The 27,350-nt window shown below is 42.1% G+C and overlaps 1 protein-coding gene across 1 annotated transcript in view; it reads left to right on the plus strand.

Moving 5' to 3' along the window:
• STK38 (serine/threonine kinase 38) overlaps nt 1-27,350 on the plus strand; it is a 395,034-nt gene that overhangs the window by 322,598 nt on the left and 45,086 nt on the right. Inside the window, exons 11-12 of the mRNA XM_086923099.1 lie at nt 25,011-25,106; nt 26,021-26,115. Coding sequence (XP_086779225.1) covers nt 25,011-25,106; nt 26,021-26,115 — 191 coding nt within the window. The remainder of the gene's footprint in view (nt 1-25,010; nt 25,107-26,020; nt 26,116-27,350) is intronic.

Raw genomic sequence — 27,350 nt, forward strand, 5'->3', positions numbered from 1 at the left:
ATGAAAAAATGTTGTCAAATGCAAGAGTCCGTCTCTCTCGTTTTCTTTGGCGTGGTAACATAGCACGTAGAGAGTGGTTATCGGATATATATATATATATATATATATATATATAAGAGCACAAAGTTCCCCCTCTCCGGGATCTGCGTACGTGGTCAAAGCCTCCACGCCATCCACAAAAGGAAATACGGACCACCAAGTCAGCAAAGTTCTTGTTTATTTAATTCACAGAGCCAGGTCAGCGACGCGTTTCGAGCACAAGTGCCCTTGTTCACGCTGCAGTGAAAAATGAAACAATCACAAGCCTTTTTTAAATGCAATGCTAATACTGTGTTACCACCCCCTGGTGGTAACCTCCCGTGTCACGTGGGTAAGGACAGTGAAAACAGACTTTTGCTGCAGCAATTACATGTAAACAGCACATTTTAAATGACAGTCACAGGTTAAATCCAAAATTCACAAAGTGGTGGCGTTTGAGTGCACATAGTAATAGAAAATGACTGGTTAAATCCATAATAACTCATAAAGTGCCACTATTTCTAATAACATGAAGTCATGAAGATCTTCGTGACCAATATCCTAAAACACCATCACAAATATATATCGAAGGTATATATATTGCTTAACTTATTTCAGTTGATAAAATCTGAAATTTAGAAACATGTAAACCACTGACTGTAATGTGCAAAATAGCAAGATTAAATAGCAGCAAAGGACATTGTAAAGTGCATAAGTGGATAAAGTGCAAAAAAAGTGATTGTGACGAAAAAAGTGTCACAGTGCAATATAAGCCGCATCATAACCAGACCAGAAATGCCGTATATAAATGAACACAGAAATTCAGATTCCTGAATATAAATGGTCAATAAATATAATAAATCATGGCAATCAAAGTCCTAAATGGTAAAAGCTAGTATCAAAAATGCAGTATCAAAAAATGCTAAAAACGGGTATATATATAAAAAACACTATATCCAATATATTTACAAGTTGAGTAGACAAGTCACACAGTCAACACTAAATTCATAGAAAATAAGCGCAGATGTACAAAATTAGATGAATAAAGTGCAATGAAGTGCGAAGACAATGTAATCAATCTACATAGTATCTAGTACTCCATGAGGCAATACGCAACTGTAATTGAATAGGCAAGCAAACAATTTTACACAAATAGGGAGCCTAACTTGTGAAATGAGTACTCCTGCAGAAATTGGCGCCAAAGAAATGGGAAACAGGGAGCAAATAAACATATATATCTCAAATAGGGAACCTAACTTGAGATATGTATACTCCTGCATCAATTGGCGCCAAAGGGAACAAGAAACAGAGAGCAAATCAGTAAATGTACACATCAATAGAAAGTGGAAAATTATACTAGAAAATGATGCATTTCTTCGATGTTGTTGAGCCCATTAGGCCAACGACTATCGAGCTCTAGGATGAATCGAGATTCCAACTTTCTTAATAAGAGTTCTCTGTTGCCACCCTTCCTTGGCAAGGGAACTGATCCGATCACAAAGTAAGTGAGGCAAGACAGATCCCTGTTATGGACCTGATTAAAATGCCTAGCGACCGGATATGCAGGGTCATTGTGGAGTATTGCTCGTAGGTGCTGCAATATCCGCATATGTACCTGGAGCTTGGTACTGCCAACGTACCTAAGTCCACAGGTACATACAAGAACATAAACAGCGTGATCGGTTTTGCAGGAGTAATTGCCCAGTATTGGTTTAGCTACAGTGCTAAAGGGAGTCATATAATGTGCAGTGGAGATGCCAAATTTGCATGTCCGACAGCTGGAGCATTTGAAAAAAACCCTAGTTGGTCGTAACCAGGCTGCTTTAGTTTTCAATTCAGGAGCAGCGGTATCCAAATGGTTGCCCATAGTTTTTGCTCTTCTGAAGGTGACAAGGGGAGCTGAGGGTAATACAGTGTTGAGGACATGATCACTGAGTACTATCGGCCAATTCTTGTTGAGAATGGCCTTGATTTTCCTTTCCTCCCTACTAAAGGTTGTGATCATGCGAGGACCAGAAACTGGGGACTCACTAGTTGCAGGGTTATCTGTTTCAGAGATGCTGACCGGAAACAGGCTCTCTCTCGTTCGAGATAGAGATTTGTCATAGGCATTTTTCAATATTGACTCAGAGTACCCCCTGGCTCTTAAACGTGTTGTTAAATCTTTAAGGCATTGCTCATAATCAGAAGGAGAGCTACATATTCTTTTGAGCCTTAACATTTCGCCGTAAGGGATACCAGTAATCGTATGCCTGGGGTGCATGCTGGTGGCATGCAATGTGGCATTTCCAGCAGTCTTTTTCCTGTGTAGAGTGGTATTGACTCTGTTGTCTTTTATATACACTTCCACATCGAGAAATTGGATTCTCTCTTTCTCGACGTGAGCGGTGAAGTTGAGGTTGAGGTCTTTGTTATTGATATCATCAATGAATTCAAATGCCTCTGCCCTGGTGCCATGCCAGGCTATAAAAATGTCATCAATATAACGCAAAAAACTAATAACATGGTTGTCCATCCATGCTTTGTGGCGTGTCATGAGGACCTGCTTCTCCCACCAGCCAACGTGTAAACACGCATAGCTGGGAGAGAAGCAGGCCCCCATTGCCACACCTCTGAGCTGTCGGAAAATCTCTTTGCCAAATGAAAAGAAATTATTGTGGCGACACCACTCCATCAGGCTGATAATGACCTTGTTATGTTCATAAAATGTAATGGAGCGCTTAGATAGAAAATGTTTAACTGCCAAGAGTCCCTGTTCATGGTCTATACTAGTGTAAAGCGCTTCAACATCAAGGGAAATAAGCCACATATCAGAATTCCATGTAATGTTTTCAATTTTGCTGATAAAATCACTAGTGTCTCTTACAAAACTGGGCAATTCTTTGACAAAGTCTTGGAGAAAAAAATCGATATATTCTCCTACTTTTTCTCCCACACTTCCAATGGCAGATACAATAGGCCTGCCGGGTATGGGTACGACAGCTTTATGAATCTTTGGTATTAAATACAAAGAGGGCAACACAGGAAAACTAATGCACATAAATTTGAATTCTTCAAATGAAATGAGGCCCTCCTGCTTCCATTGGCCTAACATTCTGTGCAATTTGTTCTTGGCAATTTCGTAGTCTTTGTGCGAGCTTTTCATATAACAACTAGAATCGTCGAGTTGTCGCTTGGCCTCAGTGATGTAATCCGCTTTTGGCCAAATTACCAAGTTACCCCCTTTGTCCGATTTTTTGATGACAATTTCATGATTGTTGCTCAGCTTCTTCATTAGTTCATCAAACGCTCTTTTTCTGTGTATTTCTTTTTTGCGGAATTTTTTATTTGATTTTGTAGACAGTTTTTTATATCATTGACTACGCAATCATGGAACACATCCACAGCATCCCTAGGCATTAGGGGGATGAATTTAGATTTACTGCGGAATGGGCTTAAACCAGCTCCAGTTTGTTGGATGGATATTCTGCGCAATCGATTTTGTGTGGCTTCATCAGGATCTACTTCTGTTGTATCGGTGCCATCCAGTAAATCGTTGGCATCCAAGAAAGTGTGGGTGTCTGCTGCACTTAAGAGGGCTATCTCACTTGTAGTGGTCACAGGATTAGAAATATTGGATTCGCGTGTGGCCTTGGTGGATTTAGAAGCAAAATGTTTTTTCAACTTCAGTTTTCTGATGAAACAAAATAGATCCACCCTGGTCATTGCGTAGTTGAAACTCTGTATGGGTGAATAGTGTAAGCCAAGGGAAAGTAATTGCTCATCCGCTTTATTAATTGTTATGTTAGACAAATTGATGATGGTATTGTCCATTATCTGCGTTTCACCCATGGTTTCCTTTTCTTTTTCTGTTGCTGCCCTCCGGCGTGGTTTCCACTTGCGCTTCCTTGCTGGTTCCGCTTTTGTCTGTTTGCGGATTTGGCTGCCATGATCGCAGAGTCTGCAACCTCTCCTCCACCACAAAATCAATTTCTTGCTGCAGATTTAATTTGGCAAATCCTACTGAATTTAAATCCGACGTGGAGGAGCATAGAGCATCGCGGCTGTAGTCACTCTGCAACGGTGTAGAGTTGTTGCTGTTGTCGTCGGTCGCAGAGGTTGTAGTACTGTCAAAGCTCGTGTGTGGGTTGGGAGCGGGTAAGGCACTGCTGCTGGAATTTTCCGTGATATTTTTATTGGAATATGCCTGCCGTTTGGCGTTGTTGTATTTCCTAGAAAATGTGAAAATTCGGCCTTGGCTATAATCATCCGCATCGCGTGCAAATTTGGAGGCCTTGCGTTCTTTTATTTTCTCTTCATGTTTGCGCAGGCGCTCAGTCATGTTGTCTGTGAGCTTTTTTACTTCTTGTTGATCAGGGTGAGCGTTAATTTCTAATTCCAATACTTTTATTTGATCTAAAAGTTTCAGACGATCACTCGCGGCATATTTAATTAAGATGCATACCAGGTTCATCGAAGCCGCTAGGTTACTCTCACCCCATTCAAGTAACATAGCCGGGTCAGGTTTGTCAAAACTAGGCGCTAGTAAGATGCGCAATCCCCGGGGGAACACGACCTACTTCTTCATATTTGCTGAGGGATGTGTGCTCCCACCACTTGGTACACTCAGACTTGCGTAGTTTCTCTAATTCTTTGAATAACTGTTTTAAATTTCGCTTTTGAGTAGTGTTGGTATATATATTTTCGGCGTAGAACGTCGGCAGCAGCATGCAGCAGCAGCAGCAAAGTAGACGAAGCAAACCCAATATCTGTGAATGTGGTAAGTTTTATTTCATTAAATCGCTCATCACCACTCCGCCATGACGCGTTTCGGTGCCAACAGCACCTTGATCACATGACATATATATATATATATATATATATATATATATATATATATATATATATATATATATATATATATATATATATATATAATTGTTGTAACGTATCTAGGGCTCTAGTGTAATTTTCCCGATTCATGCCCTTATATAGGTACTAGCAGCCCGCCCCAGCGTTGCCCGGGGCAGAAGGGGGCTGGGGGCAGCATTTTAGGCTTCTCTGCACTCCCGCCCGCCCTACATTGCCCAGACCGCCTCCCGCCCGCCTCCCTCCCCGCCTTTGCCTTACCTGAGCCGCCGCTCCTCCCCGCGCTCCGGACTTCACGCCACTCCTCTTTAGGCTTCTGTGCACTGCCGCCCGGGCCCCGCCCGCCCCGACATTGCCCAGACCACTTCCCGCTTCGCCTTTGCCTAGCCTGAGCCGCCGCTCCTCTCCGCGCTCCGGACTTCACCGCCGCTCCTTGCGCGCGTCACCGCTCCTTCACCGCCTGTCGTCATCACGCACGTCTAGGTCGCGGTCAGCGCTACGTCGCGGCCAGTGCTAGTTTTAGGGGACTACTTTGTTTTTAAATTTAAATTTTTAAATTTGCATTTTATTTTTATTTTATGTCGCCTATGTCCATCTACACACCCTGAGGATTCCAACAATGTATTGGGTGTGTGGATTGGCGCTGTGGTTCCCGAGTTTACCTTGCCAAAAGGTTTCTGTTCTCTCTTTATAATAGTACTATAGATAACTTATCATATCCTTATATAGGTATAAGAATCATAACCATATTTAGGCACAGCCAATGCAGTCCAAATACGGCATGGCTACTTCCACTAAGCTCCTAGAGTACAACGAGTTCTTGAAGACAACCAGCCTTCAGCGATACGGGACTTCCCCCTGCTTCAGTATTGATTTGTCCCAGAACTCCTGGAGCGTGTAAAGAACTTCGAGTTCTTGGTGACGTTATTATGTCCACCCTTACGTCAAACTCGGCACCTTCCAGGTATAAATATACCCACATCTGCCCTAGCAAACACACGGTGGTTTGGAGCAGATCGACTAGCTACTGGCCCAACGCCCTGCTGTAGCGAGTGCCAAAGGAAGCCGACCCTCCAGCTGACGCACTGAGAGAGACGCTGTCTTTTCTCCTGCCGAGAAATCCAGCTCCAGAGTTTCCCTGCTACCCTTGCGGGTTACTGGGAGATTGAGTCCTGAGAGAGAGATACAAGACCTCCTTCATTCTATAACCAAGGTACGGAGCTGATTAGACCCTTAGAGAATTCTTGGATACATTCTTGGCAGAAACTATTTAACTCAAGCTGCACCTCACTTACTTTTTCCCTTGTACTAGACTTAGGTTAGGTACACCGGGGTAGGCGTATTTTAGATGCACCAGTTGAGTACTTTTAGTCATTATTGATCATTGTATGTATTTTATCTATTTTAAGTATCTTATGGCTTAGAAACCATACAAATGCTTTTACAGTATTATTTTATAATACTCCTTTTACTGTACGCACTTTACTTCATAGCAAGTATTACGATTGTTGCAATTAACTTCTCTTGCAGGAGAAAGAAGACTGCATAACAAATAACCTTTTTATTGAAAAAGCCCGTCTCTGCACTTCTGGTGAAACGAAGCATGCACAAATGACTGATTGAAATAGGCATCTATTGTTTCCGCGACTCTGGAGATATATTCCTTATTCTTGGGGAACAAAGTTGTCATGTTATATGGTTGTCAGAAACTAATCCCTTCTTGTTTATTCGAGAACGTTTCTAGTGACCTCTGAGCTAACTGGCATTTGCAATTAAGTCTAACATACTCAGTAGAGACCTAGTCGACTTCAGTCCTACGTCTAAACTATCATTTTTTATTCCAATGCGCAGAGCCTATTGGGAATATAGGAACTACACTACATGGCGCCCAACGTTTGGTAAGGCGATAATTTAACGTTAGATACTAGAGTAACTCAGTCGTGCTTTTCACACAGACCCCTTTTCAATAGACGTCTGGGATGGGTAAAAGGTTAGTATCCGCCAGAACTAAATAGGACGAGAATCCTATGTATTAGATTTTTGGTTTATTCAACGTTGAAGGATACAGTGTTCCAAAATATTGTGCACCTAATATTTGTTTCCTTGAAAACATACTCTGCAAACTTTCTGTCAGCAAAATGACGGAGAGTGACGACGAAAGGGAGAGAGCTAGAATAGCAACTCAACTATTAGCAGAGGACGAAAAGTCTTCTGCAAAATGACCTGGATACAATAATCATCCCGGTAAATGTAATAAAGAGTGTAACTTATAAACTAATAAATATTGGTGTATCATGGTGAGGTGGTACAGTCATATTTGTGGTAGAGGCACATGAGTATCGGCAGACAGAGGTATTCTATTCATGGATAACTTTTCCAGCAGCTAATGCTGTAACACACGAGTTGACTACTACAAAGAAGAGGAACCTCCAGCGGAATACGTTCCTTTCGAGGACGTCAAAATTCCACTTACTTACCAGGAGCATCAGCTCTGGTTTAATGGCGCCCTAAAACATAAAATCACATTACCAGGCTCGGTCCACTAGGTAGACCAGGAGCCACATGGCCGGTCCTAGACAGCTTTACACCACATCCTGACATTGAGGAAATGGCAGACAGAGAACTGTTAGTTCAGCTAAAACAATTAACAAAAGCATATAGACAATTAGTTCAATTAACAATCGAAGGTACAACCTGCCGCCAAAAATTAAAAGAAACAGATATAGCAGAACAACCTTTTGAACTTGCTAGAATAATTGAAAAATCCTATGACGAATTAGGTAGAGATAGTTTGGGTGGGAAACCACAAAAACCACAACTAACAGAAAATCCTGAAAAATCTTTAATTAAAAATAGCTTAATTACTCCTAAAAAGAAATTGGAAACTATCAGACATACTCTTCCTAAAGAGAAACAGTTTCAGTCCAGAGGAAGGTCTGCCCAAAGGAGTGATAAATCTCCAGAACGGGGGGTAGGTCTCCACAACGGGAGCCCTCTGAGAAAAGATATAACCTCAGAAATAGGGATAATTTGAAAAAAACGGACAGATATCAAGATAATGATACTGTCCCTCTCGATCTTTTCAGACTTCGCCACAGAAATCGGAAAGAAGAGGACGGTCAGAACATAAAGAAGAGCGCGTCAAGTCCAAAGACAAGGAACCCGCTCACCAAAGTAAAAAATCTCAATTTTCCAAAAAGAAGGTAGCAAGCATAAAGATAAAACATGCTCAGGATCCTGAGGACACAACTCAAGAACTGAGAGTGGGCCCTAACAATGCTAAACAGCGCAGCAGAAGTGACCATAGCTCGCAAGATCCTGATGAATCTTCTGGAGACAGTGGACACGAATGAGTACATTCAAGTGGAAACTGCAGATACCAGAGTTAGTGTACTCCATAAATTATATGAAATAACATTGCGAATAGAAGGGGACATAACTAGGAAAATAAGAACTCTCTTTTGGGAAAGCTATCTAAAGGCAATGATATTCTTCTAGCTGACAAAGACTGGCCAACCAGAATTTGTTAGGGAGTGCCCACATGGCGAAGAAATGATTATGCCTGCCTTCTCAAATCATATTCCAATTCTTAAAAATACACATATGCAAGAAAATGGGCAGTGGCCCAAGCCCCTGCATTATATAAAAATCATGTAGGATGGGATGAGGAATCCCCTCACCATAAAATACAGTTAAAAAATCAACCTACTGCACAAAGGCAGTATCCTGTTAAGCAAGAAGCTAAAAAACAAGTCCGGGAGATCTTAGATCAACTTGAGTACCAGGGTGTGATTGAAACATGCACCTCACAAGTGAACAATCCTTTGTTTCCTGTCTCCAAACCAGACCATTCATATCGTCTAGTATTGGACTACAGACACTTAAACTCTTGTTGCAAAACACAGTGCAGCACTGATGAATAACATCGTGCGCAAAAAATATAAAATGACATTAGATATTTCAAATGGTTTCTTCTGTCAAAACATTGTACAAGAAAGCAGGTATTTGACCGCTTTCTCAAGTATGGGGGCCCAGATGCAATTTTGCTGTCTCCCCCAGGGATTCAAGAATAGCCCAGGATTATTTTCAGCCCGAGTAACAGAGTTACTACAAATGTATGATGATGAGGCATTATCTTATGTCGATGACATCTATCTAACAGACGATGATTTGGACAGGCACTTGAAAAGAGTGAACACCATTATACTTGGGTTCGCATCTGAAGGGTACAAATTCAACTTTAAAAAATCACGGATTGCCCACCTCACTGTCCTATTTCTAGGATATGAGTTATCAAGTGAAGGGAAAAGCCTAGCAGCCAATTTCTTAGAGAAATGTGCGCTGCTCCAAGCACCAAAAACGCTGAAAAACTTACAATCAATTCTAGGTTTCCTGAATTTTGGAATAAATTTACGTTCTGAATAACGCAGAGAGGGTTAAACCTCTCTACGAATTAATAAAGCTTGATTTCAAACAAACTAATTGGACTCAGAAACACACAGAAATTTTACATTCAATACAAATAGACATGTTAGCTAAAACAAAGCTGCAAACACGTGTAAACGTACGCAACCTTGTAATCCGAGTCATCCCAGGAAGATGCAGATTCACGTACCTGACCTATAACGAAGGTGAAACGGTACCAATAGCTTACAAATCACACTTATACACACAAGCTGAAATAAAATTCACTTCAACTGAGAAAATTCTGACAGCGGTTCAAACTCCTATAGCAAAAGAAAGAGCCCTCGCACAGGGAAAGCGCATATCGGTCGTTACACCTGTACCTGCCTTAGAGGCAGTGACAAGACCGAGCATTCCAAATGCTAAAGCTTTACATCCACGATGGATGCAATGGGTTAATTCTCTTGCTGCAAAAGACGTTGAATACGTTTATGACCCTAGCTTGAAAACACAAGAATTTCTCTAATACGAGTACGAATGCCCTCTGCCGACTGAAATTCTGCCTCTTGAACATTACGGCTGTATAATATATACAGACGGATCAGCACAGCCCACAATTGGGGGTAAACAAGCCTATAGTGCTGCGTGCGCGATTGTAAAAGGTCGCTGGCGCGAAGGTGAATTCAGACCTATGGTCACAAAAACTCAATCACTCGGAGACTGTACAGCTCAGCGAGCTGAATTACAGGCTTTCAAGATGGCGCTTGAGAATACCGATCGCGAATTCCCCACACTAATAGTGTGCGATTCGTATTACTGCGTCCAGTCTTACAATGAATACTTGCAGAACTGGGTTCAAAACGGTTTAAAAGATGTGAAAGGATAAAATGCTTTGGGAACAAGTAGTTCTTTTACAGAAAGAACTACAAAAGACTCTTGTGATCCATACACTGAGTCATCAACGTGATGGCTTTCACGTTGCAGGGAATTCATTGGCTGATGAAGCCGCAAAGGCAGCCGTCCACACGGCTTCAGTAGCTACAATTAAGTGTTCTAAAAAAAGAATAGACGGTGAAACGCTACTAGCAGTAAAAGCCTCAATGAAAGGCAACTATGCGGCGTGACCTCTAAATTATCCACTCGGAAATACATACATAATTGATGCAAACTCAGTTCCTTTTGCTCAAATCCCTGGAGTGGGGGACAGAGTATTCCAAACAGGAAGCGGAGAGTGAGTTTTCTTGATTCAAGAAGCACATATGGGAGAGGGTCTGAGGCACCAAGGGTTCTTAACTTCTCTAATAGAATTACAACTGAAGTACTGGTGGTCGGGAATGAGTGTGCAAATTTATAACTTTGCAATGGATTGTCAGAACTGCAACAGAGATCGCAGTCATGAACCGGACCAGGCGACTGACAATAGCACAGTCAGTCCAGCCCAGACACCTCTGTTAGATAGCATTAGACTGTCTACACGCAGGCGTCCCTACGGACGGATGCGGCCCCACAACTATTAAGACAAGATTCATTTGGATGTGGCTCCAGCGCTCGGCTGACGCCAGAACGGTTATAAAAGATTTGCGAGTCTTTATCGGCACATACGCAATCGGCACTCTACATTCTGACCAGGGTCCTGCGTTTAGCTCTCGGGCTTACAAGGAGGCCATGGCCAGCTTGGGCGTTGCATTGCGGTACTCTGGTCCCTTCCAACCTGAGGGTAATGCTGTAGTGGAAAGAAAAAACCGTGACATAAAGCAATCAATTCAATTCAATTCAAATAATCTTTATTTCGATCATGAAAGATCATAAAAGATGTACAAATGATTTTCATCATTAAAAACATTATAAAAATATGTTATAAATTTTAAGAAATTCCCCCAACTCATGATTACAATCAGATTACTAAGAAATGCATTTTGATTTATAAAAAAGGAGATGTTCATGGAGCTTTAGTGTTCTTGATAATTATGGCACGTAAACGCCACATTGCCGTCAGGAATTTTGCCATTGCGAACACCGTTGGTGCGGATAAGTCTGTCTTTAGGACTCTGTAGGCCGGGACATAGGTACGGAAGCCCAAATTCCTCAGATAAGGGACCAACCAATATCTCCTAATTCTGCTGTAAGCTCTGCAGAACAGGACCACGTGGAGATCGCTTTCCAGTTTATACTTGCATGCAGGACACACCCCAGTGTCCAGGTTGCCATCCCAGGATTTAGTAACGGACCTCAGGGGGAGAGAACCGTATCTCCATTGCATGAAGATCTTCCGTACAGACACAGGCGTCATAGCGTCTAATACATATTCGGGACTATAGGAGTCTTTTGTCTTGATGAATGTGTCCGTTAGGGATCCATCCCGTATAGAATTGATAGATTTCTGGAGCATAGCGCTATAAAACAGGTTTGAGAGTTCCTTTCTGGAGAGCCTTACAGCCGCTGCTCCCGGGTTGGACCATAACTCTGAGACTCCGAGGAACGTACACATGTCCCTAATGTACTTTATCCACGGGATTTTGGTGGCATAGGTTGATCTCAGGAGTTCCTGCAGTTCATTTCTATAGTGTACCAGTTCTTGACTACTCCACAAGCGCCTCCAGTAGGTCAAGGGTTTAAGACCCAGTTCCTCGGTGATTGGTCGTAATGCCAGGTCCATTCTTAGGGGGAGTAAAGGAGTGCTCGGGGGAAGTGCAGCCAGTTGTCTTATGAAATTATTTTCTGCAACCTGTACAGTATGCAATGGTATGTGTCCCCATAGCTCACCCCCGTAAATGATGCCCCCCCCGGGCTTGGGCTTTATAGATATGGATGGCGGGTGCCAATGGACGGAGAGGTGATTTTTTGGCGATTCTTGTGATGGCACCTGCCCTCTGGACTAGTTTTGTGGTTGCTTTTGTTTTGTGTGGCAGCCAGGTCAGGTTGTGGTTGAGGGTTATGCCGAGATATTCTATTACGTGTACTCTTTCTTGGGTTGTGGATCCTAGGCGGGGGTTTGGGCAGCTTTTGGGTCTGGGATTGAGGATCATAAATTTGGTCTTAGAAGGGTTTATTTCTAGGCCCCTTTCATTACAAAACCCCAGAAACCCATTCAGAACCCTCTGCAGCCCCATTGGTGTTTTTGACAGCAGCAGGGTGTCGTCCGCGAACATAATCGCTGGCACCCTGCTGCTGTTCAATTGTGGCGCATCGATGTTAGGGATCCTATTCAAGTGCTCTATCACCCCGTTCACGAATAAGCAAAACAGGGTCGGTGCCAAAACGCAGCCCTGCCTTACCCCTCTGCGAACGGGGAATCTGTCTGTCAGTCTGCCGCCCTATCCATATCTCACACGGGCATAGTTGTTGGTATGCAGCCTGACTAAGACATGGAGAATATCTCCTGGGATACCCAATTCGGCCAGCACCGCCCACAATTTAACCCTGGGAACTAAATCGAAGGCGGCGCGGAGATCCACAAAGACCGCATACAATGTCCCACCTTCTGAAAGCACCGTCTTCCAATATATGATATTCAGTCTTAGTATTTGGTCGACTGTTGAGACTCCTTTTCTAAAACCCGCCTGGAGAGGGCTTAAAATGTCAGTCTCCTCCATCCAGCATGACAACCTATTAAGAACTAGTCTACCAAACAGCTTTTGGGATACATCAATGAGGCTGATTGGACGATAGTTGGCTGGGAGCAGAGGCGACCCCTTTTTAAATATCGGGACCACCTCCGCTCCCAGCATCTGGTATTTTCATTCCCCCCAGCACTGCATTGAATAAAACCATGAGGTAGGGTGCCCAGATTCCAAGTTCATGTTTAAATAGGTCGCCCGGCACCCCGTCCAGGCCCGGTGCCTTTCCAGCGGTAAGCCCTGCTATCGCCTTCCTAATGTCTTTTATGGTAAAGGGATCAAAGGTCTGTGTGGCAGGGGCAATTGGCATTTCTACTTCTGTGTCCTCATTCTCTATGGAGTATAACTGCTGGAAATGTTTTTGCCAGACATTTGCAGCAATATTGGGTTCGATTGCAGTGGGGAGATCCCCACAACCGTGATTAATTATTCTCCAGAATTTACGGGAGTCTTTTGTTGCTAAAGACTCCGATAGATTCTCCCAGTGCTGTACATCCCACTCTATCTTAGCATTAGCTATAAGTGTTTTGTAGGCCTTCCTTCTGGCGGAGATCTCTTCCCTCGGGCTTCCTGCTTTTATACTAGATAATAGATCGCGTTTTGCATCTCGACAAGCTCTATTAAACCAAGTGCATTTATTCAGTCCCTGGGTTCTAGGTGCTCTGGTACTGAAGAGATCAGCTTCAAGCTTCCTAATTAAATGTCCGTGAACCTGTGCTAGGTCCTCACTAATTTCCCCCCTAGAACCTAAGTTCCATAAATCAAAGGCCTCTTCTAGGGTTGGAATGATTCCAGCATATAGGGCGGCTATCTTGTCTTCGCTGGAGGCAAGATTTTCCCATTTAATCCTCTTCCTATTATTGTCCAGGAGGTATCCCTCTCTATGCTTTTGCTCACTTGATGGACTCTCTTCCAGACAGGGGGTGGCAAGGTCTAGTTCTAAAGCATTATGATCACTGTCCTGTCTAGGCAATACTCTGAAGTCCAGGACCCTTTTCCACGCATGCAGCTGAACCAGGAAGTAATCTAGTCTGGATTCTCTACCCGCCCTATTAAACGTGCATTTGCTCGGAATATCAGACCTAGTGCGGCCGTTGCAGGCTCTCAAGCCATAGGTGAGATTAAGTGTGTTTATTTGAACGGCCAGCGGTGTCCATGCTCTAGGAGGGGGGGCTTCTGTTGGAGGAACCTGCCAACTTGAATCCTCCTCTAGGGAGCGTCCATCAAGTAGTCCAGGTAACGGTTCAAAGTGCGAATTAAAGTCCCCCCTACTAGATATGGTACACCCTCTGGAATGGTTTCTAGGAGCCGGGACAATGCCTCAATGGTTTTGGAGGTGGCGGCTATTGGAACTGGCCTGGAGTAGATGTTTATTACAAGTAATTTGTGAAGTGCCGGCCATTCAAGTAGAACTGCCAGTATGTCCTCCGAGTCCACAGTGTATCGTGAAGCTGAGCAGCCTAAGTCAGAAGCCACCCAGATCGCCAGACCTTCAGACTGTCGACCTCTCCCACTCCAGCTAGCTTGTATCGAAAATATCTGAAAACCCCTGTACATAGTCTCTTCCCTTGCCCAAGTCTCTTGAAAGAGGCAGATACTTTTTGAATTTATTAGTTCGCCCCACGAGACCGAGTCTATTTTGTTGGCCAGGCCTGCCAAATTCCATGAAAGCAGTTTTAGTGATTGAGAATCATGGAGCCCAGTCCGCGTCGTGGTTTGGTTGGTCATTTGTATTATATGTACTGGTCGGGCTAGCCTCTGTGTCTCCCCTTGGCCCCTGAGTGGGCCCTCCAGGTTAGTTCCCCCTTCTTCTCTCTGTTGGGGTATGCCCAAGTTACTGGCGGGAGAGTTCTCCTCCCCATTGGTGGAATTGGGGGTTTTGTGAGTGCCTTCATCATGCCCTGATATTCGCCTATGTGCCCTTTCTTCAGGGGCCGATTGTCAGTCTACCATTTCGAGACAGTCGTATCGATTGTAAAGTGGTAGAGGCGGTGGCTGATATTGTCTAGGGGGCCAAGGTGCTTCTCTTTCAAATCCTCCCTTGCCCACACCTCTTCTATTTACAGTCTCCCACCCTTGAAGATCATCATAAGTTGGCGGGTAGTCAAGGGGTGTTCGCATTTGGTTGTAGGGGATTCTCCTCCCTCCCTGGTTACCCCCCCAATTTCCCTGTGAGTTCTGTTGGTACCCTCGTCTCTGGTTGTTAGTTAGTTAGTCAAGTCAAAAACCACTTTATTCGATGTAGTTAAAAATCATAAAAGCATACTCCAATAAAATGGGCAATTTGATATCATAAAAATTACAAACACAGTTATCATTTATATACACAGTTTAAAAACAGTTTAAAAACAGCTGAAATAGAGAAGGTGATTATTAGCCAACATTACCGATACAAAGAACACATTTCATCTTCCAAAGAGTACCCCCATATTACATTTTCATTCGCCTCCTCCTAATCCTAACTGCAGCCACAAGATAGTTAGCCACGCTAAACATGACCACGGGTGAGTCCAGCAGTCGGAGATACAGGAGGGCTGGTTTTGCCTGAAGAAAAGCTTTATCCTTCAGTAGGGGTACCAGGTACTTCTGTCTGGGTATGTTATAAAAATAGCAAAACAGCATAAGGTGCATGTTGTCCTGCAGTGAAAAATTGTCACATTTACACACAGGTGCATCCTCCTGTTTATACCAACCCTGGCTATCACACAGAACCATATAAATCTGGTTGAACCGGAATTTTACTAAAAGCCACCTATGCAAAGGGATATTCACTGTAGCAAGGTACGGTTGAATATCAGAGCAAGTAATAGTCATGTAATGAGCTCTAACCGTGGGCTTAATTAGTTGCTGGTCCTCTCTCTCCAGGGTCTTCAATTTGGAGAAATTGAGCTTGACCCAAGCTAAGTCAGATTTCTTCAGTCCCAGGGGGGCAGTGAATATCTCAGGGCGTCCTAATTCCAGAGAACACCTATGGATATATGACAGCCAAGCAATGTTTTTGGATTTCTCCAATTTTAAACAGTCCAACAGTATTTTATGGTTTAGACCGAAGTTATTGTTGGTCCACGTCCTAATCCATAAGAGAATAGGTGCCATTGAAAGGATGTCGGTGATATACCCTAATCCTAACTCCTGGTGAACTGAAAATGTGGCTGTCGATTGGGGGAGTCCTAGTATAGCCCGAAGGAACTTATTTTCCTCCCTTTGGATGATTTCGGTATTCACATAGCCCCACAGACCTGAACCATATCTGGCTATTGCCAGAGTTTTTGCCCTATACAGGTTTAATAAAGCACCGCTCGGTTTTCCTCCCAGTCTCCTAGAAAAACTTAGAATAGCATTTGTCGAACTCCTTACCGCTTTAGTCTTGGCTGTAATTTGAGGTGACCAACTGCCCTTTGTATCAAAAATCACCCCAAGATATGTAAATATTTTGACATTAGTGATCACTTCAACCGTCTGGTTGTTAGTTGTGTGGGTATTTGCTGGATAGAAGAAAGAAAGAGGGAGTGGATGGATGTTATTTCCCTCGTCCTCTAGAGAAGAGCCACAAATATAGGAGACTGTTCCTGGTTCTTTAAAGCTCACCAGTATACAGTCACCACTAATTGTTTTGGGTCTCTTTCCTACCCACGAGACTCTTCTTACCATGCGGATTTCGCTTGACATACCTCTAGGAAGTGGTCTATATGTAGATAACCAGTTTATTACTTTGTTTTTTAAAGATGCCCCTGTCTCGTATGTGGCCGATTTTAGTTCGGGTACCCCTGCTAGAATGGCAGTATATGGAGCTACCTCTGGTGGAAGATTAACGGTAACCGTTTTTTGCGCTATGTTGTTGGAGTCCTGAAAGTTTTGTTTATTAATTAGTGAAGATTTAGGTGGACTTTTATGTTGTGAGTGAGAGTGCGTGATATCAGTAACTGAATGTGTTTGTTGTGCACTAGGTGATTGCTTGTCATGGGTTCCTGCTGGGGTCGCTGGCATAACTAGATTGGCTTTCAAATTCAATTGTTGGTTGTTGAGTGATTTGGAATTTTCGGTGCCGATTGTTATTACGGCATCATTGCCTTTGGCAGGTTTCAGAGGGTTAGAATTATTTTTGGGTTTCGGGTCAATATTAGGGGCTGTAGGGCAAGAAACCCCTGGTTTACAAGAATCCATGGACTGTGATGCAGTTTTCTCGATTTTAATTAATCTTGCTTCCATTTTTATCAAGCGGGCTTCTAAGGGATTTAGAATTGACTTGAGGAGGTTTCCTATGTCTGCTAGTGTTATGTCCCCTTCAGCTGACTCGGTACTGTGTTGTGGTAGGGGGACTGGCAGATCAATGGAAATATTGCTAGCTGGTTCTGGGGGAGGACCATCTGATGTCACCGATGGCGGTCTATCCTGTATAGAATTGGCAGTACTGGGTGCATTGTGCGTTAGCCCTGTCTTTGATTGTTTGGCCTTCCTTTCCTTGGAGCTCTGTTTCCCTGTTTTTCTTTTTTGAATTGCACCCTCCCTTAGACCCCAATCTGTGTTTAGTGGCCCTGTAAGATTTGGGGTATTTGTTATAAGAGGAGGTTCTTCCCTCAGTAGGTCAGGGATTTGGGTAGCTAAATCAGTATCATCTCCCCTATTTGGTATGTTTGGAGGTTGCGTGATTTGTGTCAACGGCAACGAGAGGAGACTCATGTCTTCAAGGTCGCTTATGGTTCCCTCTGAGAGATCTATGCTGGTAGGCGGGTGAGCCCCTCCGCATGCTCCGAGTTGAGAATTGTCTATATTCCGCCTATCCTCTGGGGTTTTTGCCATTGCTATGATACCCATCGAGGAACTTCGGACCCACTCTATTTCTTGCGAAATACGTCTTTCTAAGAGAGTGATGTCCTCAATCAACAAAGATCCCGCCTTGAGGAAATAATTATCTATTTTACCTTGAATAGGAGCGGTTGTTATAGGACCAGCAACCGCCACATTAGCTTTGCTCCTTGTCTCCATTTTGCTCTTAGTAAGCGGTGTGTCTTGAGAATGGGGGAGAAGCTGAGTGAACAAATGAGGAGGGCAGTCGAGATGTAAAGGGGGTGGCCCGTTCCGTTCTCTAACGTCCTCGAACGGCCCGCTCTTTGCCCGGACTTCGCCCCGTGCTGCGTCCCGCGCTGCGGGAGATTAGAGCTTAGATGTAGGGGACGTAATGGGCGGTGGGCGGGACAGCAGGGAGAGCGGACCGGAAGCTGGCAGTCGGTCACGCAGGGACTCCTGGGTATTGGAGTCCCTGCAACGCTCGCAGCCCCGCTGGATGCCTCAGCCCGGTTCCGCCGTTCCTCTCCTCCCTTCCGGCGTGCAGCCCCTCTGACACCGAGGCGATGCGGCACCCGCGAAGCTGGTGCGCCGAGGTCCTAGGGCCGGTGGCAGAAACAGGGAAGTTCACCTCCTGGCGATAGTTCCAAACAGGTAGGGTCTCAGTGCAGTAGTGGTCCCCATAAAGCAATCTATAACAGCGAGGGTATTCGGTTCGGGTGATGGGTGGGTCAAACATCTAATAAGTGTCCAACGTAGTCTTAATAATCTGCCAAGAAATTCTCTGGGTGGAATCACTCCGTATGAACTTTTGTTTGGTACTAGAGTGATAATCGAAGACCTAGATAGTCAGACTTCAGTGGTGGAACAAAAAACCTTTGATATCAAAGATCGTTTGGCTGTTTTACAGGACTTAAATGAAACAAGAAGAAGTCTGAGTAACACAAAGCTAAAGCCAACGGCCACTGAAGAAAAACCACCTGTCCCAGCAAGACCTGTCTGGATTCCAAAGATTGGGGATCAGGTCAGAGAAAAGATCGCGGTGAAGAAGGAATTTGGGCCTTCTTACAGAAAAGCAGTACCTGTCTTAGCAATCAGCGGAACAAGATCAGTAGTACTACCGCCCCTTGCTGGTAAAAAGGAGAACAGAGTTGTATCAATCGACCTGGTAAAATCACAACCATGTGGCCAATAATAAGTAGTAGGCCCAGTGGACTCCCAAGATGTAGCAGAAGACCAAACCTTTCTACAATTCAAGAGGTTCAAACTGAAAGACTAATCACATTTGATAAACCTGCAGTGAATAAAAAAGGACTATGCAACAAAGCCATGGAACTTGTGCCTCTTGAAACCCAAATTGCAACAGTTCGTCAAGAAACACCTGTCTACAATGATGTAGCCTCTGACTATACTGAAATGACAAAGGAAAAAGCAACTACAAAGATTAATAACAATCCTTATGCGATTCCAACAATTGACAGAACTCCTCTGGCTACTTCATCAATTTCGATGACTTTTCTTAAGATCCCAGTGAACATGAAGAAAAGTCAGCAAACAAGACAATCAAAGAAAAAAATAACAGAACTTTTTCATCAACTTGGAGAAATATATCTTATTTCACCATGGATTGAATTGTGGATTGGGTTAGGTGTACTTTTCCCCCTGCTCTGGCTCATTTTAGTTTTAAGCTTGGGAAGAATGATTGATGGAAAATACAGTACAATGGACACAGCAAGTCAGAACATCAACTTGGTCCTAAAACCTCACAAGTCATCTCATGTTGAAAAAAGAGACCTGTCATCAGTAAACATCACAACCATTCCTATACCTGGTGGTGTAGCATGGAAGCTACTGATTATGACATCTACTGCCCGGTTGAACTCTTGAAGTATCCACACCAGTTCAAGGTTTCATTAAGTGACATTGTCTCACCGAGCACTTTCTCTGATGATTGGGACTTTGAGACTATTAATAATATGATGTCTGATTTAGAAATGTCAGCAACATTTACAGATCATGATTATTTGGAAGGTTCATCTGAATATGAAGAAATGTATTGCTTTAATCATTTTGGGCACCACTATTTGCATAAATCTGTAAAACCTTGAAATGTTTTAACTTCCAATCAATGGGAACATTGTCCAACACCGCCAAAAGGCAGCTCGAAAACATTTTATGAGAAATTTCCTTACTTCTCAGGATTTAATGTCACAGATCCAGAAATGTTTTATTTCAAAATGTGAATGACCGGAATGAAAAATATGTTGACCAATACAAAACAGATATATTCTGCAAAATTTTATGAACAATTGTCTACATTTGGTTTTGAATTCTGGAAAGATAACATTGAAACAAAAACAATCTGGGGTTCAAAAGATTGGTAAGTACAGGGATTAGAATCATTATTCAGAGCCTGCATGATCCCAGAACAAATAATGTTCCTGAATGACACCATTCAACAAACAACCTGTCTTGGCCTAGCCAAGATAAAAGATTTAAACAACCCGTCTATACCAAAGCCGATGCCTGATAGAAATAGCACTACAGATGAGGGGTTAGACGTGTCCCATATTTTACACCAAAACAGAACTAATCCTGATTGGAAAAAATGATTGATCTGGCCCACAGACACTAATAACTGTCAAGATAGATTCCTGGACAAAACACAGGGTTTCAAACAGAACAGGCCAGACCCAAGATATTCCCAGAGACCACATCCAGGGATAATAACAACTTACAGTGTAGGAAAACTATGCCTCGAATGGCTACAGAAATCCACACTACCTGAAATTAAGCAACACTTGACCTTACTTAAAGAAGGTGCTGACTTGCGAGATTTCTTATTGGGGCCTCGCAAACAGCGTCAAAAACGAAGCTTGGAAAGTAACGTAAATTGAAACTGCTGAAAAAATACGAGAAATTGATCGTATTAATTTGGAAAAATCACTGTCTGTTGTGGACAATGGGTTAACGACTCTGTCCTCCAGAATTTATTCTTTGGACAGCATTGTATCATCTGCTATTGATATAATATAACAGGATATGCTAATTTTACAACATGGCCAGTCCCAATTACGTTCTATTGGACAGTTAGGCTGGACGTTACAAAATCTGCGTTCAGGCTACGTGCCTTGGCGTCTAATCAACACAACATCATTATTTTCTTTCTTTAACCTTATAGATAAACAAATCTCTTTGGCACAAAAAGGAGCAGACTATACGGTGCTGAGCATTGAAAAACTAGAAAGATTACCATTAACAGTTTCTGAGAGGCCTGTCTTTGAATGGATAATACATGTTACCATAACAATACCAATAACAACATTCCAGTTTCAATACTGCCTACAGCATATACCAGCGGGCCTGTATGAAAGGTTGGGTAAAGGATACATTAAGTCGACCTGGAATTTACCTTACACACATAAATGTTGGAGTGGGCGTAACAAATATGTATTTCTTCGTGGGAAAAATTGTGAAAACTCGCTAAGTGGTACACTTCTGTGTAAAGAAATTAATTTACATGGAGCCTGTGGGGGTTCATATAATGATCTTTCTTGCCACTTGCACGGCACCCCAGCTACACAAATAGAACCTGTTTTCAGGCAGCTTTCCAACTGCAGCTACGTTATGTTAAGTGACCACAGCTGCTGTGGCATGTTGCTAGGAACGGCCTATCTCGTCAGTGTTACATCCAGGGTCACTTGTTGTATGCAAGTATTGTATCCAAACAGCAAGCCAGACAAGGAGGCAACGATTTGGCCTTCATTGAATATCTCTTCTATTCGAATTGATACATTAAGCAGAATGAATTCCATTCTTTTACAAAAAACTGTGCCTTTGACCTCGTCTAGAGAAACGTATGATTTGCAAGTACCTCAGCAGAGATACTTACATTATTATCAACAAACTGCCCCGTACATTTCGTAGAAATGTTAGGTCAAATTTTAAACATGTCAGATACCAGTGGCATCGCACATGTATTTAAGACACTTTTTTTGGGTCTGTTAGCGCCCTTTGAAGCAGTCCTGGCCATTTTCCAGAATTTCGTGCATCTGTGTTCAACGGTCTGCCTCTCATTTTGGGACTCATAGCAGGAATTCTATTTTTGTTCCTTCTGCTCCGATATGGCAAGTCCAGTCACCAGCGATACCCAGATTACCATGGAACAAATGATCCAGGCAATGCGGTACCGAAATAAGATAACACAGGTTCTCGGCTTCGCTCGTCTAAGAGATCTGAATACCACATGGTTTCTATCATTCAGAACAATCTGGCAAGATTGCATCTTACCTGTTCTACAATGCCTGCTCTGCGGAGAAGAATGTGTGTTAGACATCTGTCTCCCACTTCCATCAGCAGTACCTATGGATGTCGATACTTTGCTTGGTTCGGTAATGGCTCATGCAACGTGTTACACGGCTACCAATTCTGATGACGGAATTCGTTGAGACCTCACCATAACGACTAGGTGGCGGTGAGCTACGAGATGAAAGCGGCACACGGGTACAACTTTCTGTGAACATTACTGATCCAGATCACGCTGACTGTAATGCATCTCACATATGCACTATTTCTACTTTTTCGAAAATGGCCCAACTTTCACCTACTGTGGTACACGTATTCTTTGCCAGCCTATCTGAATTCATGTTTTCTCCTAACAACGAGAATAACTCTTGAGAAACAAGCACACAGCGTTCCCTGAACATTGATTTCGGCCTTCAGTTTTAATAAACAGAACTTCTAAAATTTGGAACAATTTTTTACTACAACGAAATTATTTTTCTCTATACCAAAATATTTACCTTTTTTTGGGGGGGCACAGAGTAATCTGCTTAATGTAGAACTATGCTTAGAGAACAAGATTTATATTTTTTGATACCTAGAGACAATATTTAAACTTAGCCTCTAGCACATGTTTAGTATTATATAAATCTGTGATGAAATGGTCTCGACCTTCTCTACTGTATTAAGAGCCATTTCATGAATGTAATTTCGTGAATCATTCAGCCAGCATTTCAAATGTAAAACTATATGCATTATTTGAATGGTACAGCTGCTTAGAAAACGTACAATACAATACTAATTTTTCGTGTACAAACCATTTCAAATGCATTTTATGTATTTTTGGGGTGGGATTGTAAACACATGCTTAGAAATGTTATAACTGCTTAGTATTTAGTAAAGATGGACATTCTACGTAGAGTGGGTGTTGTAACGTATCTAGGGCTCTAGTGTAATTTTCCCGATTCATACCCTTATATAGGTATAACTTAACATATCCTTATATAGGCATAAGAATCATAACCATATTTAGGCACAGCCAATGCAGTCCAAATACGGCATGGCTACTTCCACTAAGCTCCTAGAGTACAACGAGTTCTTGAAGACAACCAGTCTTCAGCAGTACAGGACTTCCCCCTGCTTCAGTATTGATTTGTCCCAGAACTCCTGGAGCGTGTAAAGAACTTCGAGTTCTTAGTGACGTTATTATGTCCACCCTTACATGAAACTCTGCACCTTCCAGGTATAAATATACCCACATCTGCCCTAGCAAACACACAGTGGTTTGGAGCAGATCGACTAACTACTTGCCCGACGCCCTGCTGTAGCGAGTGCCGAAGGGAAGTCGACCCTCCAGCTGACGCACTGAGAGAGACGCTGTCTTTTCTCCTGCCGAGAAATCCAGCTCCATTGTGTCCCTGCCACCCTTGCGGGTTACTGGGAGATCGAGTCCTGAGAGAGAGATACAAGACCTCCTTCATTCTATAGCCAAGGTACGGAGCTGATTAGACCCTTAGAGAATTCTTGGATACATTCTTGGCAGAAACTATTTAACTCAAGCTACACCTCACTTACTTCTTTCCTTGTACTAGACTTACTTAGGTTAGGTACACCGGGGTAGGCGTATTTTAGATGCACCAGTTGAGTACTTTTAGTCATTATTTATCATTGTATGTATTTTATCTATTTTAATTATCTTATGGCTTAGAAACCATACAAATGCTTTTACAGTATTACTTCATAATACTCCTTTTACTGTACGCACTTTACTTCATAGCAAGTATTACGGTTGTTGCAATTAACTTCTCTTGCATGAGAAAGAAGACTGCTCAATAAATAACCTTTTTATTGAAAACGCCCGTCTCTCTATTTTCCCTGCACTTCTGGTGAAACGAAGCATGCACGATTGACTGAGTGAAATAGCCATGTATTGTTTCCGCAACTCTGGAGATATATTCCTTATTCTTGGGGAAAAAGTTGTCATGTTATATGGTTGTCAGAAACTAATCCCTTCTTGTTTATTCGAGAAAGTTTCTAGTGACCTCTGAGCTAGCTTGCATTCACAATTAAGTCTAACATACTCAGTAGAGACCTAGTCGACTTCAGTCCTACGTCTAAACTATTGTTTGTTATTCCAATGCGCAGAGCCTATTGGGAATATAGGAACTACACTACAATATAGATGGGGAGAGAGAGAGAGAGAATTCATTTTTTTGATAAAAATGATTTACAAATTTTAGGTGCCACAGCTAGCCAAAAGTCTTGAACATATTATGAACTTCCATGCATGTGAGGGGGTTAGCTAGAGGGTTTTATTTCATATGAAAGCAGTGTTGTAAGGTAAAAATATTATATGGATGTTCTGTGTTGAGCACAGTGTACTAAATAGGTGTATTTATAATACGTGTGATAACAGGAGCCATTTTGGTAGTATGCCCGTTGATGTATGTACATTGCATGTATTTATTAACACTTAGTAAATATGTATCTGTATATACAACTGAAGATCATTGATAAAGCAAGGGGGAAGTAAGCAGTTTCAACAAACAAGCAGACAAAATGGCACAGACAAGTTTGTAGTTGATCCAGTCATTATCTCTTTGTGACTTTTTTGTTTTTTAAAAACATAGATTTATTGATTTTTCAAATAAAACAATATACAAAAGTTGGTTGTCCATATCAATAGGAGCTGTGCATTACAAAAAAGGTTGTAGTAAATGACATATCATCATGTCCATATGAGATATACATGAGATTTTACAGAAAGTAAAAAGAGATTCCTATGATCAATATGTAATGGAGCAAAGTAGGATAAGCGCGATTCAAAGATCATTAACATGTAATTAAAAAAAAAAGTATTCTAAGCAGAGATAACAACACACTGCATATTGTCTGGACAATTCTAATGCTAAAAGGAAAAAGTGAGAACACATTTAAATAAAAGAATAACCAACTCCCTCCACCTGGTCACTGGTTCGTAAATTCTTAATAATAATCCAATTTCCCATTGTCTCTCTGTGAATTAACGTATGTGTGACAGGCTGCCTTCTGTTTCAGGTTCTGCTGTGATTGGGAACACAGAGTTGGAGCATCTGGAGTAGAGGAAATTAAAACTAACTCTTTCTTTGAAGCAGTTGACTGGGAGCATATCAGGTAGGATACATTTTAACGGGTCTCATTGTTGGTGCACATATGTTGATGGTTTATAACATTCAATGTGGTCTTTGCCAGGTGAGGTGTAGCACAGTATCTTTTAGGAACGAACCCTCTACTAGTTCTTACTGGTCTTGTAAAGGCCAAGAATACCTTCATCTCTGAAGTAGTTTCCTCCCCATTCAGGCTACTGATAGCGCAACTTCCCCCGCCTTCATTCTGCCAGAGGCTCGAAACTTTGGAAAGTCATCACCAGAATTCCCAAAAAAGCCACACCATGGGCGGTTGTGTGCTATACAAATGGTAGTAGCATACATTAATGATCTAGTGATGGGTCCCGTAAGCAGCTCAGTTCTGGCTAAAATGATACTAACTTTCATTTGATACAGTACTAAATCACCACAGTTTCAAAATCCTACAATAATTACCACATTTTTTAAAAAAATATCTTTTTATTAAAGATTTTAAAATGATACAATGCGATTACATAACTAATGTGGCCACATGTTAATAACAGGTGCTATAAATATACTAAAATCTAAAACAAGGGTCGCGTCAAACAATGTGCCATATCTGAAAAGCAAATATATAATGTTAATCCTTGAGAGATTGTATTCAGGAAAACTCTGTATGATCTCTTCAATATGATGAACCTGGCTACTCCGCGAAGGGAGATGTGATATTTTATTTTTTTATTTTGAGTAGTACACCTTTTATTCACAAAAGCCCACCTTTCCAATTGTGGTTCACTGGTCAAAGATGAAGGAAGTAGACAAACAAAATGCAGCAGTATATCATCTTTTAACATAGAGGTTCCGTAGTTGATTCAAGTGCTCTTCAGTAATGTTTGTAGCTGTAATCGTGTCAACATAGATACTCTTCATATTTCTTTCATGTTTTTCTGATTTCGGTAGAGAGCGACCTGCTGCAATTCCAATTGAAATAAAAAGCATTGATGACACTTCAAACTTTGATGAGTTTCCAGAGTCTGATATCCTAAAACCAACAGGTAGGTTTCCCAACAAAGAGGTACACATCTGATAATGATTAAACCTGTTTTGAAACTGCGTCATGGGAGCACAAACCTCTAGGAAATAACTTAAGCAATGTACAGAACATTCCTAATTTCCCATGGGACTGATTACTCAGTAAGGTACATGATGTGTGTTACTTTTATTTTTTGCACTGTTCAGGAAACATGTAGCAAATGTAATTTAACATCACTGCGCTCTATCTCAAACCTGCAATTCCTCTGTAATTCAAATAGAGTTAAAGTTAACAAAAGGCTTCATAGCTATCTGAAATGCAACAAGTCCTTCCTCAGCATCTGGTACATTAACAGCAATATCTGTTATAACAGGCCAGAAGAGGCAAAACCTGTTACTGTATGAAGTTCATGTAGGGTTGTTGTTGTTTTCACGTGCTCAGATTACTGTCCCTTGCAATGGGCCACCCATGTGGGACAGCATTTTTATCATGAGATGCGTGATCCTTTTACGGTACAATTTTCACTGTTTGCAGGAAGTTCTTGAGATTTCTGTCACATAAAAATGAAATTATTGAAATGTATTTTTACATTCAAAGGATTTTCTGAATAATCAGATGTGTTTGGGTTCGTGCAGGGCACAGCAGACTTGGTCCCCCTGGATTTTTAGTATTCACAAATGTCTGGGGTTGGTAGGTTTGTCTGGCTTTCTCGTGATCCTGGGCTCAAATACTGCAGACATTCCATAAAAGCCCTTCCCCAGCATCATAAACATTAGTTGGTGACAAGTTTACGGATCCCTGTGAATTAAAAAAAAAAAAGTTAAATGCACAGACATTTGATGCCCCACCCAGGGTAACATAGATGTGGATTAAGCCTTAACTGGGGTATGTTCTGTGTGAGGAGGACTAAAGAGAACTACCATCCTATGGGGTAACAAAAAGGCTGAAAATCTAACTGATGTCAAGTTCCTTACGATTTCTTGGCCAGCCAGTCTGGGCAAGGGAAGTCTGGCACCCAGCGATTTGTGGATGTTGATGGTACTTGGTTGTGGGAGATTTTAAAAACTGCCCATGAGTTTATACCTACAAAGAAAACACAAGCACCATAAACCTGCATTTTGCTTTTGAAATTTCCTTAATGCACAGCACAAAGTTTATCAACGGTGGGTAACCTGAACCTATAGAAGCTCTGTATATGTCTGGTATACCCACACTTAGGATCCTCAGGCGAACACAAACATGGGTAAAGTATTGACC

This window comes from Lissotriton vulgaris, chromosome 5 (assembly GCF_964263255.1).
Source record: "Lissotriton vulgaris chromosome 5, aLisVul1.2, whole genome shotgun sequence".
Taxonomy (NCBI): Eukaryota; Metazoa; Chordata; class Amphibia; order Caudata; family Salamandridae; genus Lissotriton; species Lissotriton vulgaris.